Genomic DNA, 15,682 nt, shown 5'->3' with positions numbered 1-15,682 from the left:
TTACGAAATAATTTTCTGTGAATTGTAGGATTGAGTAGATAAGTAAATGTATTGATAATGGAGCTGGGTTTCTCACTGTTGGAAAAGGGCGTTAAAGTATGAAAATGGGAAAATTAAAATGAACCCTATAGTGTTGAATTCAAACTATAAGTATGCATATACTGTTTGGTGGGGGAGGGGAATGCATGCATGCACACAAGGAAAAAATGTAGCACACAGAGAAATAGAGGGGTGTGTGTGTGTGTGTGTGTGTGTGTGTGTGTGTGTGTGTGTGTGTGTGTCTCAGTTCTGTCTACTGGAACGTTGTAGTCATGTATAACGGAATATATTTGTAGAATGAGTAAGAGTGATACTTAGTCTGTAATACTCAGAATTGTCTTTTAAGCCTGTTGGTTACATATTAAACATATCTAATGCCATGATGAGGTTCTTCCACTGGGAGTTTCACCTGTTAATGTGAGAGCAGCTGATGGAAAAGTGTTTATATTGTGAGAATTCATGTGTTGTAAGAAGCTGTTCCATTTTAGTCATAATTCAGATTTGCTTCTTTAGATGTAGAACTATTATCCGTTATCAGAGTCAAAATCAGAGACTGTGTGAAGCTGTTGGATTTATGTAAATCAGAGAAAACCAGGGCTAGACAAACTAGTATTCTAATAACTAACTCTGTCCTTGAATAATTTTGGTCAAGGAAAGTAACATCTAAAGCAAGGAGCAGTAGGACCATTCCAGCACCAGTGGTATGGATGAAGTCCATTAAGTCAGTTAATACAGAACATGAGTTCAAAACAGGCCTGGCAGTCCATTTTTTTCTTTGAATGATGGTGTCGGTGTGTCTGTATGCCCTTGTCCTTTTTTAATTCTTAGCCAGTATTAGGTCAGTTGTTACTGAGTTTTTCTCCTAAATCTGTTTCTTAGTCTGTATTTATTTTATCAGTCTAGTCTCATTAGAAAGGAAATCCTCTAGGAGTAAATATGTCTAAATCCATATTTAGTTCCTTACTGGGACCCAGCAGAATAGGGGAAAAATAAAACATTTTAATAATTTATATTTTTAGTTTGCATTGTGGTTTGTTCAGTGCTGTTTAAAATTGATAGTACTTAAAAGTGTTAACTTTAGTTTTCTCATTTAGGATATTGGCAGAGTCTGGCCTGGAACTAAAATGCCTGGAAAAATGGGAAACATATACAGGACAGAATATGGACTGAAAGTAAGTGTTACAAGTGGTTCTTTTTAGGAACAGCTAAATTGTCTAAATGCAAAGGCAGCAGAATATGTATTTAATCTGTGTCTGTACCATTGTTCTAAGAGGCTTTAAAATTATTGAGGAAAAGAGGATACATGAATTGTGTGTGTGTGTATGTACACTCTAGTTGTAGTAATGGTGGTAGTAATGATAGTGTATATTTCAAGCCATGAAAAGTGCAGTCATTAAAGAGACAAAATTAGTAGTCCACTCTTGGACCTGGAAGATTTTTACAAGATATTGTTGCATGAAAAAAGTAAGATTCAGAGCATTCAGTATAAGACTCTTTATTGAGTAAAAGATTGAACAAAAGCTCTCTACATGTGTATGTTGCTGTGCCATCATATAGTCACAGAAGAGTGGAAGGGTATATACCAGGTTCTTGGATTATATATCAAATGTGTGTGTGTGTGTGTAAGTGGATGTAGGTAAGGAGTAGAGTGGGAGACAATCAAAATAGAAGGAAACAATAGCACTACAAAAGGATTATGATATACATCCGTTTTTATAAAAAATATCTGTGTATATTTAAAAGAGAAGTTGAATTCAATCTCTACCAATGAGAAATGTATCTAAGTAAAACTGAGTTATACTATAATGGATGCTGTATAATTATATTTCTGTTAAACAACTAATGTTTATATTTGTTTGCATGTATGTTTTAAAGTGTAGGAAGTACAAAGAAGAAAATAAGCCACCCATAAGAACAATACCCAAAGACAATCACTGGAAACATTTTGGTGCCTATCCTCCCAGTCTCTATTCTAGATACCTTTTATATATAAATTTTGACCAGGAGAAGTTTTCAAATTTTATATAATTAAACCTAAGATTTTTTTACCCCTTCTATTACATTTATACTCATCAGAGACCATCTATTTGCTGTATTTTCTTCGTGTGTGTGATTTCAATTTCTGTAATATTTAATACTTATTCATTATTAGATAGGCGCCATGGGTCAAACTTGATTCCTTCTCCAAATATTTTATTTTCTCAGTACCATTTTTTGACCAATCATTCTCTCCCATTTATGTACGTTTTTTCTCCACATGAAGATCTTTTGAGGATCATCTACTCAGCCCACTTACTTTAGAAATTAGAATCAGTGAGGTTGTGGCTTCTCCAGCCTCTAGTTACAGCAAACTAGTATTAACTAAAAATAAAATAAAATTGAATTTCCACTTGTTATTGTTAATGGTGCCAACAGAGTCCTTTGAGATATCCAAATAGTCTTGATCATTCAGTCACATCTCTATTTAAAGTGAGAGTTTTCTACTACTTCCATAAGATATATCTGCTATGGTCTTCTATTACAAGTCATCCATAGGACTTGAAGTTTTTCAGTTCTTATTCAACATTCTGAAGTACTGGTAAGATTATTACTTTACAAGCAACTTACATCCTCAGCTTTTAGTAACATTGTTTTAATACAAGTATATCCTAAAATTTTTGGTTTTATTTCATGCTTTAGGTGTGGAGAATAAACACAAAGCACAACATAATCTATGTAAATGGCTCTGTACCTGGACATAAAAATTGCTTAGTAAAGGTAAGTATAAGCGTCTTCTTTTTTTTCCTTTTATTTTATTTTTTTTTGTTTCTTACTCACAAGCTAACAAATTACTATCTTTATTTTCTATTGTTTATATATGTGGATATTTGCCATAAAGTCTCCTTTGACTCATATATGTGGCTTATAAATAAATGGCTGTTTTTCCACATGTTCTCTCCTGAATCTTTCTGCTTTTTAGTAGCACCTGAGTGAAAAAAATGCGCAAGATAACCTGTATTCTATTTCTTTAAAACCAAGAACCTGTAAAAAGGGTAAGGCTGTGTATTAGTCCATCCTAATAGAATGGATGGACGCCTATAAAGAAACACCTAAGATTGGGTAATTTATAAATAAAAGAGGTTTAATTGGCTCGGGGTTCTGCAGGCTGTTCAGGAAGCATGGCTAGGGAGGCCTCGGAAACTTACAATCATGGCAAAAGGGGAAGGAGAGACGGACATGTCTTACATGGCTGGAGCAGGAGGAAGAGAGGGAAGGGGGAGGTGCTACACATTTTTAAACAACAATATCTTGTGAGAACTCACTATCACGAGAACAGCAAGGGGGAAGTCTGCCCCCATGATCCAATCACTTCCCACCAGGCCCCTCTTCCAACATTGGGGATTACAATTTGACATTAGATTTGGGCGGGGACAAAAATCCAAACCATATCAGGCCAGTAAGCAGAAAGATCTTCAGGAATATGAGAAAGATATTTGGAAAACTATTGCCAAAATACCAGTATATCTCTGTCCTTCCAAAAGGAACATGTTAGCTTTTTAAAGTGCCCCATCTACAAATGAATGGATAAAGAAGATGTGGTGGGTAGGGGTGTGTGTGTATGTGTGTGTGTGCGTATGGCTGAAGAATATTCTAGAGAATGCACACACACACACACACTAGAATAATCTTCAGCCATAAACAGAATGAATTGCTATTGTTTGTGGTGATATGGATAAACCTGGAGGACATTATGTTAAGTGTAATGAGCTAGGCACAGAAAGACAAATATTGCATGATCTCACTTTTATGTAGAATCTAAAAGTTGATTTCATAGAAGTAGAGAGCAGAATGGTTTTACCAGAGGCTGGGGGAAGATAGTGGGGAGGAGAGCTGGCAGAGGTGGTCTACAAGCACAGAGTTAGTTAGGGAGAATACATTCTGGTGTTCTGTTATATAGTAGGGTGACTGACTATAGCTAATAGTAATGTATATTTCAATATAGGTAGAAGAGAGGATTTTGAATGTTATCACCATAAAAGAAATGATACATGCTTAAAGTAATGGATATGCTAGTTATCCTGATTTTATCATTATACAATGTATATGTATTGAGACATCACACCGTACCCCATATGTATGTACAATTATGTGTCAATTATAAGTAAACCCTGCCCCCATCCCCGCAAAAAAAATGCTTTTTGGCTTTTAAAAGAGTTACTTTGACAAAACATAAATACATGAGGTAAAAATTGGAATCATCAAAAGTGGTTAAAGGTAGACATTTGAGGGGGAGCTTTTTTATTATTACTAGCACCATGCTCTGATTATATCTTTTAAGTGTTTTTCTTAAAAAAAAAAAAAGTAAAAAATTTGTGCCGATAGCTCAGATACATTTTAATGAAAACTCTTCAAGTTCTCAGAGACTTACTTCCATAAAATAGAAAATAAATATTCTGCCTGGGGTTTATTCCAACATAATACAAATTTTCTTACCTCTGAGTTTTGAATCTTCCATGCTGAAAATAAATTTGTATTAGAAGTTATGTCAGCTGTTCTCCAGAGTATATTCTTCATTGATATTCCAGTGATAGCAGCAAAGAAATAGTGAAACGTAATCTTCTGATTTTTTAAACTCAGTGTTTCCTTATATATTTTTTTCATTTCTAGGTTCCATTACTAGCATAGGGAATAATTTTTTGAAATCTTGCAAGGAATAAGAATTTTGCTTTTTAAAATTACCTTTCTGAGACACTTCACTTACTGACTGGAATATTCTCATTTTTCTTAAAGAAAAAAATGCATTTAAGCCAGGCCTGGTGGCTTGCATCTGTAATTCCAGCTACTCAGGAGGCTGAAGTGGGAGGATAGGATCACGTGGCCTCAGGAGTTGGAGGCTGCAGTGAGCTATGATCACACTATTGCATTCTAGCCTGGGCAACAGAGTGGGACCTCGCTTAAAAAAAAAAAAAGAAAAAGAAAAAAAAAGAAAAGTGTATTTGATGAATTTTTGTAAGTTTTGTTTTTTCCTTAAGTTTGCAGGTTTTTAAGTTTAAGTAGGTTTCTAGTCCCCAAGTAAGGCAGTCATACTTACAGTGACAGATAGTTGAAGCCAGAGTATTGTCATTGTACTTCCCATAGTATTTTGTCTTCATAATTCATATGAAGACATATCTTCATATCCCTGGCCCCACATTTCAGATCACAGGTTATAAATAGCACAACCTGATAAAGGAGAAGAATTATTTTTTATAATAAAAGTATACTGGACACCAGATTAATTTTTAAATGTCAGATCCTTCTTTTCTGCCTATTTTTCTACATACATGATTCTAGGCTGGTTTTCTAGCTGAACCTTACCATTAATTGCTGTGACTTCTCAAGTACTACTACAACATCTTCTCAAGTACTTCTACAATATCCCTGTTACCAGCGGAGATGAATGGTCAATTATCTTGAAAAACTATAGTACATACAATGACATTCTGATGTAGTTGTATAAATAGTTGATAGCCAGTAACATTTATTACTCAGATTTATCGCCTACTTCAATAAAAGCTTACTTCCAAAAACTCTATTTACTCTCATGATCGATAATAGTTTGCCATCACTGAAGATACTCAGAAGATACACCAAAGAGTTCTGAAACAGGAGTCTAAATACATTTTGAGAAACTGGCATCAGAACAATGTCTAGTCCCCTTTGAACTATTAACACACTAGTGAGTATATTTCCAGCAAGTATATTTGTATAATAAAAGAACACATCCTGTAAAAAAATCTTTGAAATATGGTGCTTAAATAACTTTCTTTTGTAACCTTAAAGTATCTGCCCAGGCATTAATTAAGGTATGAATTTGGGGAACATTTTGTAGGTTTGAGTTTTAAATGGTAAAACTTGCTATGTCCTTTCACTCCATTATTTCCATTCTTCCAATGACTCCGTAGCAGGTAAATTAGTCCTTCCTTGCCTATGGGTTTTGAGCCACTTCCTAGTGGGCAGCCAACTTTGTTAACATCCACTCACTTCTTGGGAGCTTTTGTTTCCTCAGAGTACAGGGTTACCAATAACTTTTTTTTAAGATTCCAAAGTTAGTAAAGATAGTCTTAGAGATGACCAACCTATTTAATTGGCATTAGCTTTTTGTTTTGCTGTTTGGATTCACTAAATGTATTAATGATGACTAAATATTAATGATGACTAAATATTGTCATAAATGATGACTAAAATGATTAATAATGACTAAAGAACTATTGTTTACAGCATAAGTATAAATGTATGTTCTAAAATACGTTCATTTTATAAAATGAACATACATTTATAAAATGTATGTTCATTCCTATGTCTTATATATCATTTATTTTCAGATTTGCCTGGCTTTTGTCTGTCCTTCCCCCACATTTTCTTAAAAGATTTAGACTGGTTTGCTGATAGACATAAAAAGAATGAGGTAGATAATTGAGGGAGTCTTGGTGCAGGCAGGGAAATAATAAACCTGAGGTAAGATTAAATACACAAAAATACATATGGGCTGCAGACCTTTGGCCCTCGATTTTTGCACCACTAAGACAAAAATGGTTGAGATGTCATTTACATTTCAGATCCATGAATTATAATACTTAGATTTTACAAACAGTGCTTCCATCATCTAAAATATTTCTCAGGTATAATAGTTCTATAAAAGTGTGAAAGCAACTGAGAATTATCTCTTTGGGTCATTGATGACTAAATTTTTATTTCTCAAGTTAGCACAGAAAGTTTTGTTGTGATTGATTTTATTGGTTTTTTTGCTTGGGTTTTATTTCCAATCCTAAATACTGAGCAAGTTTAAATTGGTAAGAATATGACTTTTTCCCTTCTTAAAGTTCAATATAAGATTAATGGATTGGGGGGACAAAACTAAACAAGTTTACTTTCTTCTGGGTAATTTACTGATAATTTCTTGAAACAATTTTAATAAAAGGGATTAAAGTAGATCTGTTTTTCTGTACTAAGCTGTTCCTAGCAGCTGTGTACTTTATTTCAACCAAATTATTCATTTCTTATTGCTAAAGCAATTATGCCTCATTTTACTGTGTGTATATAATTACATGTAATTTTTTAAAAAAATTTATTTATGAATGAAGGCTGTAGAATGAGTCAGAAGTTCTGAAGAATCCAATAATGTTTTCCAAAAATAAAACTCAACATTTTAGATCACATCAGTACCTATATTAAAATTGTTCAGTCTGTGAATTCACAGATATAATTAGAATTTTTGAGAATATATAGAGTTAACAGAGCTCTTATAAAGACTCATAGGTCTGTTATTGTTTTTGCTAAATATTATTCTGTCTTTAACTTATCAATAAGAATGTATGCTCTGACATACATTGTGCTGCATTTATTGTATATGAAGATAGGATTGGTTCTTGTTGCTCACACCTATAAGCAGAAAAATGCACTAAGGCCATGGGAGTATTCAGTGCTAAATCAAGAATGATATAAAATAGTCTCAACTTAAAGGCCCTTACCCAGATTTGAAAATGCTGAAGAATTATCTTTACATCTTCCATCAATACAGGACTTTTTTTTTTTTTGACCATGTGACATAGAAATACAATCTTGTTTGTTTTATTTGTTGGAGAAATGACTCGGGGAAGAAAAATGTAAGCTAATTTCCTTAATAAGAGGTGATATTTTTGATTATGTGCTCTTAGAGTTAAGACTAACAAAAATGCTAGTTTGTCAGGTCATTATATTTGAAAATGAATCCATATAAATGAAATTCAAGTAGTAATTTTAGAATGTGATTTCATCCTGTGGGGCAATCCTAGAGATTCTTACAAGTTAAGATACAAAGTAACAATCACCAAATTTAACAAAGTAACAAATCACCAATTGTTATTGGTGATTTTATCCTTATAGCTTCTTGAGTTTTTGTTACTGGATTAGTCAAATTTTTTAGAATTAAAGGAAAGCATTGACTTGAGTTCTTTTTACTCCATGTATGTAACAGTTGTGTTATTCACATTAGAAAATGTAGTCGCAGGTATTTCTTTGATTATGAATAATAGCTGAAAAGTCTGCCTTTAAAGAACTTAATTGGTATCACTTACTAAGATTTTTGCCTTCTCTCAGGTCAGAGATTCTAAACTGCCTGCATATAAGGATCTCGGTAAAAATCTACCATTCCCTACATATTTTCCTGATGGAGATGAAGAGGAACTGCCGGAAGATTTGTATGATGAAAACGTGTGTCAGCCCGGTGCGCCTTCTATTACATTCGCCTAACATCTTTGGACGTGCCAGAACCTTACATATTCTGTGAGCTTCGATGAGCCAGAGTGATATAATAACCACCAGAAATCATATTCTCCTTTCTTAGTCGCAACAAAATCACACATGTCATCTTTGTCAAGGGCATAAATATATCATTCATACCCCCATTAAATTTTGTTAGAAAAATTACCACATTAAATATATGAGTTAAGTAGATTGGATTTGCTGAAATTGGTGTTGGGCATATTAGCAAAATATTCTTAATTTGTGGACTCGATTCTTTTTTACTACATATTTCCCAAGTTATCTTAAGATGTCTGTAAATTTAACTTTTATTAAAGTTTCATCAATCTTTGTGACATAGTGGTTGTGGAACAGTAGAAAACCATATGGGGACTATAGTGTAACCTATTTGGGTAAAGAAACCATTTGCAAAAATGGAGAAAGTAAATAGATTTTTATTTAAATTACAGAAACATGTTAAAGGCCGGACAAGGGAAAGACAATAAAATCATAAATTATCGGTCCTGTTTACATTTTTGTTGGGAGAGGTGATTACTTTTTAGTTTTATCACTCAATTATAAGATCAGTGTGTTTTGTTTTTGTTTTGTTTCGTTTTGTTTTGTATTTTTTAGGCAGGGTTTTGCTGTGTTGCCCAGGCTGGAGTGCAGTGCAATGGTGCGATTTTGGCTCACTGCAGCCACGACCTTCTGAGCTCAAGTGATCCTTCCACCTCAGCCTCCCAAGTATCTGGGACTATAGGTGCCCACCACCATGCCTGGCTAATATTTGTATTTTTTTGTAAAAATGGGATCCCACTATGTTGCCCAGGGTGGTCTTGAACTTCTGAGTTCAAGCTTTTTACCTTCCGTGGCCTCGCAAAGTGTCAGGATTACAGGCATGAGCCACTGCGCCCAGCCTACCTTTCAAAAAGAATTTATAATGATCTAAGATTGTATGTTCAACAAACTTTTATTAATCATGTATTAATCAAAATGCTAATGGTTTGTGGGTTTCTTTTTATTTGTATGAAATTAACATGTATTTACTAATGGCTAGTCATGACAAATAAGCTTAACCATGTGTATAAGCAGACCTCAGTTTAAATACTTGATTTCCTCTGAACCAGATTGTTAATCTACATCACCCAATACGTTTGTTAGTCATAGTGTTAGATCTCCATGTGCTATACTGTCCTGGTTGTATCACATTTTTCACTTCAAATCCAAAGATAGCCACGTTTTTTTAAAGTTTTTATTTATACTTTATCTTATTCCATTAAAAATGTATGGCAATTGATAGGAAATCCACTCAATAAAATAGAAAAATAAGAGAAAAACATTTAGGATAATATAAATTAGAATAGGCGGTATTTTGGGGGAGGGAATAGTGTCAATGTCATATAGATGAGCAGGCTGTGCTGTGCAGAGTTGTTATATTCAGATAGTTTGGTTTTGAGCTTCCTGGGTGCTAAAGTAAAACACAACATTATTTTTTACATACTGTTCGTTATTCATGAGTTTGATTAGGGATAATAATAGACTGTCATAGTCTTTAACTGGAGTAGATTACATTTAAAACCACCACACCATATTTGGTTAAAAAAAAATCAAACTAGAAATTTGTTAACTTGTTAAAAGTTATCTCTAATAATCATCATATACAAGGGTAAAATGCTAGAAGAATTCTTTTCAGGGATCAAACAAGGATACCCTCTACAACTTCTATTCAACAGTATTCTTGGGTGTCCTAGCCAGTGCAGTAAGACAAGTAAAAGTAATGAGATAAATTGGAAAGTAGGAGCAAATCTCATTATTTGTAAGAAATATTTACCTAGAAGATGAAAGGTAGACAACTGACAAGCTATCAGAACCAATAGAGTTGAAAAAGGTAACAGTACAAGATTAATATACAAACATGTAGCAATATTTTATGGGAAAAATGGATATTTATTTATAATAGCAATTAAAAATCACCTAGGGAAAGCCTAACAAGAAATATGCTAGAGTCTTATGTTCTTTTTTGAAAGATGGATAAGAAAACTTCAGTAATGGAGAAGAATATCATGGCCATGAATGGGAAGGTTGTATTGTAAATAATTCATTTCAATCCTGTTTTAAAACTCTCAATAGGACTTAGAGCTAGTCAAACTGATTTAAAATTCATGTGAAAGTGTAAATTCAAGAATAGCCACTACTTAAAATGGTACACGTTAGATATGCCCCCATACTATGCTTAGGAACTTACACAGACATAACCTTAGAGATATTGTGGATTTGGTTTCAGACCACGGCAATAAAGCAAATATCACAATAAAGCAAATCACAGAATTTTAATTTCCTGATGCATATAGAAGTTATACTGTACTGTAGTCTATAATGTGTTTCAATAGCATTGTATCTTTAAAAATATACATACCTTAATTTTAAAATATTGTCAGAAAATGCCAAAGATCTTCTGAGCCCTTAGCAAGTTGTAATCTTTTTAGTGGTAGAGGGCCTTGCCTCAAAGTTGATGGCTGCTGACTGATCAGGGTGGTAGTTTCTGGAAGGTTGGGTGGCTGTGGCAGTTTCTTAGCATAAGGCAATGGACTTTGCCACTTGATTGACTCTTCCTTTCACAAAAGATTCCCTGTAGCATCGAATGCTGCTTGATAGCATTTTGCCCACAGTAGAACTTCTTTCAGAGTTTGAGTCAATCCTCTCATACCCTGCTACTGCCTTACAACTAAATTTGTGGAATTTTCTAAATCCTTTGTTTTCATTTCAACAGTGTTCACAGCATCTCCACCATAAGTAGATCCAATCTCAAGAAACCACTTTCTTTACTCATCCATAAGAAGCACCTCCTTATCTGTTCAAGTTTTAGCATGAGATTGCAGCAATTCAGTCACATTTTCAGGCTCCACTTCTGCAGTTCATTCCTCCACTGGAGCCTTGAACCCCTCAGAGCCACTCATGAGAGTTAGAATCAACTTCCAAACACCTGTTAATGTTGATATTTTTACTTTCTCCCATGAATCATGAATGTTCTTAATGGCATCTAAAATGGTGAATCCTTTCCTGAAGGATTATGGCAACTTTATATATTAAGGACTATGGCAACTGTAACCTTACAAAACATATTTCTTAAATGATTAGAGTTTGAAAGTCACAATTACACGTTTATGCATGGACTACAGAATAGATGTGTTAGAAACAACATTATTCTTGTACATCTTCATCAGAGCTCTTGACTAACTTAGGTGCATTGTCAGTGAGCTGTTACCTTGCGAGACAAATGGACAATTACTTCTGGGAGAACGTAAAATCTTTTACCTGCATTATTTGTGAAAAAGGAATCAGTATATGAAGGTAGCCAGTTGCCCAGACATGAGATGTTTTGACGAAGGCAGGGAACCTGCACTTAAAGAGCCTGCCCCAAACTTACCATCTTCTTTCATTATAGTCGGTGGTCTGTGGATCTGTTTTTGAGTTTTAAAATAGGATTTCTGATCACCTTCCAGGATTACAAGTATGATCCCTGTCTTCTAGAGTCAGGGAACAAAACTTTCACTCTCACCCCCCAACCCCAACCAGTCCCCACTGCCAGCAGCTTCTACAGGTACATATCCTTTGAAGAGGATCCAGACTCCATTCTGGCAAACTGAGTGGCCCAGACGAACTGTGTCCTTCTCTCCAGTTGTGGAATACCTAAACCAGTCTGCCTAGTCCAACACTACAAAATGTGATTTCCCAAGAACCTTAGGGTTACTATTTCTGGCTACAGCACAAGCATTTTGCCTCAGCAGCTGTCCTCAAATGTTCAGCTCGGAAATGGAAGTCTGCCTACTATAGATAGGGAGTACATGGTCCCAGTACTCTCCTGCTCAACTCTCTGGATCCCAGGCAGTACTAGAAGCCTGCTCTCGAGCAGTGCTGACCACTGGACAGATACGGTGGCAATTCACTTCTCAGCAGTGGAGCCGTCTTGGGCCTGAGTTGAGCTTGAGTTTGATTTACTGTTTTAGATTTTGTCTTGAAATGGAGAACCTTTTTGTAATTAAACTTCATTCAAATTAGACATTTGTTCCAGCATACTTGGTACTAGCTATTAGGAATAAAATATGGAAATACTGAACCTTGTATAATTCTCTAAGTTTTAGAGAGGCCAACAGATTAAGGGATACTTTCAAGAGTATCCCTTACACTACTTAGACTACTGGTCATCCTTCCTCTCCAAGACCTTTATCCTACCTGCTAGGATAGCCGAAGCTGAAATGCAAATGTTAATTAGTCCTATTTCCACAGTGGCCCCTGGCATGGGTAAATTGGATGATGCCAGCTGTCACAAACATTAAGCTGTAAATGAAAATATTTCTTACAGCAAGTATAAGGATATACTTTACAAGAGTATTAAGCATTTCAGAATCAGTAGTGCTTTTGAGTCAGTAGTGCTTTTGCAGTCTAATGGTGAGGTACAAATCTGCTTTTCAGCTTTCCTCAAGTGGTAGAATATAAGGATGACCTTTACAGCTAATTTCCAAAGTAAATTTGCAGATGGGACCTGACCATGTTTCAGCACATATGGAGAAATGTGTATAGAACTATGGCCTGTTTTTCTAGTGTAAAGAGTATTAGAATACAGTCAAACACACAGAAGCTGAATTCGTACTTAGGGTTCCTCATATGCAGAATGAATTCCGTTAGTCTGTAGGATTACTTGCCTTACATCCAGTAGCTTATTTTGTTGTACTAATCAAAAAACCCCTCTTTGAGAAAGAATGTGTCAGAGTGAAGTCTCTCCTGATTCCAGCAAAATTGAACCTACGCCCTAAGTCATTGCCCAAAGAGACTGTTGGCTGTGTCACAGTGAAAACCCATTATGGGAGGAAAGAGCAGTGTTCAGATTGCTGACTCTGAACCTGTTATTTGGACCTCTGGGATGAATACCTTTAAATGTTTGTGTTATTCCTCATTTTTGTCAGAGTAGAAACACAGTGTGGGCTTCCTGTGGCATTGAGTCTTGCAAACTTGTCTTCTAGCCTGGAGTGTGATGTGCTTCTACTAGCTACGTTATTTTTCTATGGCTGATTCTTTTCCCTTGGTAGGATGTGTGTGATTCTAAAAATGCCTTTTACTGCCTGTTTTGCCTGAAGGTCACCACTTGGGAAGTTTTCCCCACTTTTGCAGGAACTATGGGAAGAATGTTATGTTTCTATTATGGTACTTATCATGATACTGCTTATCATGCTTTTATGAACAGTTTTATAATGGAGCACTTTTGTGATGAGGTAGGGCATGTTGCTGATAACTTACTGAACTGCTGAACCAAGAGAGTGAAGACAGGCAGACAGAAGCAACTTACTATGCTATGAGGCCACCTTGGGCAAACATCTTCAATAGCTTTATAATCATGTGTTACTTCATGGCTACCTGTTTTCTCTATGGGAAGAAGTTCTTCACATGAGAGTTTATTTTAGTAGTGATAGATAAAGCTTCTACTCTCTTCAGGGACTTTCCTTAAAGTTGACTTTACTGTAACAACAGACAGTTCTTCAGTTTTCAGTTTTATTGCTATTTCTGCTGGAACACCTCATCCACCAGCTTGGCCCCATAAATGATAGTGGTCTCTCAAAGCATGTCCTACCAGACAAATGAAGACTGTCATTCAGACTTTGCCTCCAGCAATTACCTAGGATTCCCTGGAATGAGAGGACTCAGTGTCATTATCCCCTCCAGAAAACAGCCAGTCCTGAGCGTGCAGGGTTGCCAGCCTCAATTTCATCATTTGCTTTTCTGCTTTTAAATGTTTGCAAACAACAGCAGTCCATGTCACATGTTTTATTCTTTTTAGATTAATGAGGTGGCCTGTTCAAGTTAGACAGGCCATATTAATCTCAGTGAATGCGGTCCTTAGCACCACAAAAGCAAACAAATGATTTTAACTCAACTGGACAAAGAGTCTTGGCATAGTAGGTGTGTAATTGTTGGTTTTTGGATTTGACTGGAGAGTGAGAGTTGTGATTTTGATTCTTCAAAAGCAGACTATATGAGCACCAAGTGTATTTTAGGTCATTTAGAAAGTTTGTTGTTTGAACAAATGAGGATAAGACATCCATCAGTTTTTGACACTGCACCAAATCTGCTTTATTTCAAAAGGAACTAACTAAACACTCCATCACAGGAGTCCTGACAAAGATGCACGGATGGCTATATTAACGAGACTGTGTCAAAATGAATAATAATAAATGGCTGTCTTGAGAATCCAATGTAAATTTCCTTATCTAAAATAGTGGTTTGTTTAAATGATGAAGCAAAGATGGCATTGGAGCTGTTGGCTGACTGTCCCTTTTTTTCTGTTAACTGCAGAAGCACTGAATCTGATGCCCTACCTTGTGGGGTAATGGTGTGCTTATCTCCCCCTCCTCAAACAGAGTTTGGCACGTTGCTAATAACAGCCAGCCTACTGCTAAAATATCAATGACAGAACAGAAGAAATAGATATTTAGGAAAACATAAATCAAAGCTGAGGAAGTAGGCAAAAAGTACAGAAAGCAAATAAAGGAAAGATCTATAATACTGGGACAGGAGGCATCTCCCTGCTTGCATGGTAATTTTCTTTAGCCAGTAACCAATGAGGATGCCTGCCATGGGAAGAAGGTGTGATTTTATGATTTAATGATCCAAAGCCCATTTTTAGACACCACTTAGCCATAAAGAGAGGTCCAAGTTTCTGTGGTCCAGGAATCATTGAGATAAGTATTTATGACAAGGTCCACCCAAACACAAGGGGACACAAGAAGGGGGCATGTCAGGCACAGGGAATTTTCACAGTGGACAAAGGCAAGTCTTACCCTCACCTAACACAGTAGTTCTCCACACTGGCTGCATGTTAGGTCCCCACAAAAGAGCTTTTAAAATCCCCAGTCCAATATTCTTGGAATTGGGGGGCAGGAGAGAGTAGGAGACCCAGTCATCAGTGGTTTTTAAAGCTCCCCAGTTAAATATTTAACTCCCGTTTGAAGAGGGGCTAATAAGCCGAGATTAAGAAATACTGACCTAAAACAATGTAACGTAGACAGGCAAATCATTTGTGGAACTCAGGCCAGTTAATTGGTCATCTCCCTGAAACAATTCAAATTGGAGAAATTTCTATACAAATGTAATAATAGTGATGTTTTATATGTGTATAGTATTTTAAATCTTAAGGTGTTTATATGTTCATGTGAGGGTGCTCTCAGGAAAATGCTTAGCATCTTGTAAAACTGCAAATGTTAGATATCATCAACCCAGTGTTATAATTGAGAAAACAAACAGAGTGCAAGTCTAGGACTTATTTGGAGTCTCACTAAAGAAGTGGCTGGCAGAGCCTAAAATTGGGGCACTGGACACTTTCCTATATTCTTCTATCCTGGGAATCATG

General features: G+C 35.6%; 1 protein-coding gene across 1 annotated transcript in view; it reads left to right on the top strand.

Moving 5' to 3' along the window:
* MRPL3 (mitochondrial ribosomal protein L3) overlaps positions 1-8,811 on the top strand; it is a 41,392-nt gene extending 32,581 nt beyond the window's left edge. The window contains exons 8-10 of the mRNA XM_024244384.3: positions 1,134-1,211; positions 2,719-2,796; positions 8,137-8,811. Of these exons, the coding sequence (XP_024100152.2) occupies positions 1,134-1,211; positions 2,719-2,796; positions 8,137-8,289 (309 nt within the window). The 3' untranslated portion in view covers positions 8,290-8,811. The remainder of the gene's footprint in view (positions 1-1,133; positions 1,212-2,718; positions 2,797-8,136) is intronic.
* The last annotated feature ends 6,871 nt before the right edge of the window (positions 8,812-15,682 follow it).

This window comes from Pongo abelii, chromosome 2 (assembly GCF_028885655.2).
Source record: "Pongo abelii isolate AG06213 chromosome 2, NHGRI_mPonAbe1-v2.0_pri, whole genome shotgun sequence".
NCBI lineage: Eukaryota > Metazoa > Chordata > Mammalia > Primates > Hominidae > Pongo > Pongo abelii.
The sequence above is the reverse complement of the archived record's forward strand: the minus strand, read 5'-3'. Positions and strand labels throughout refer to the sequence as shown.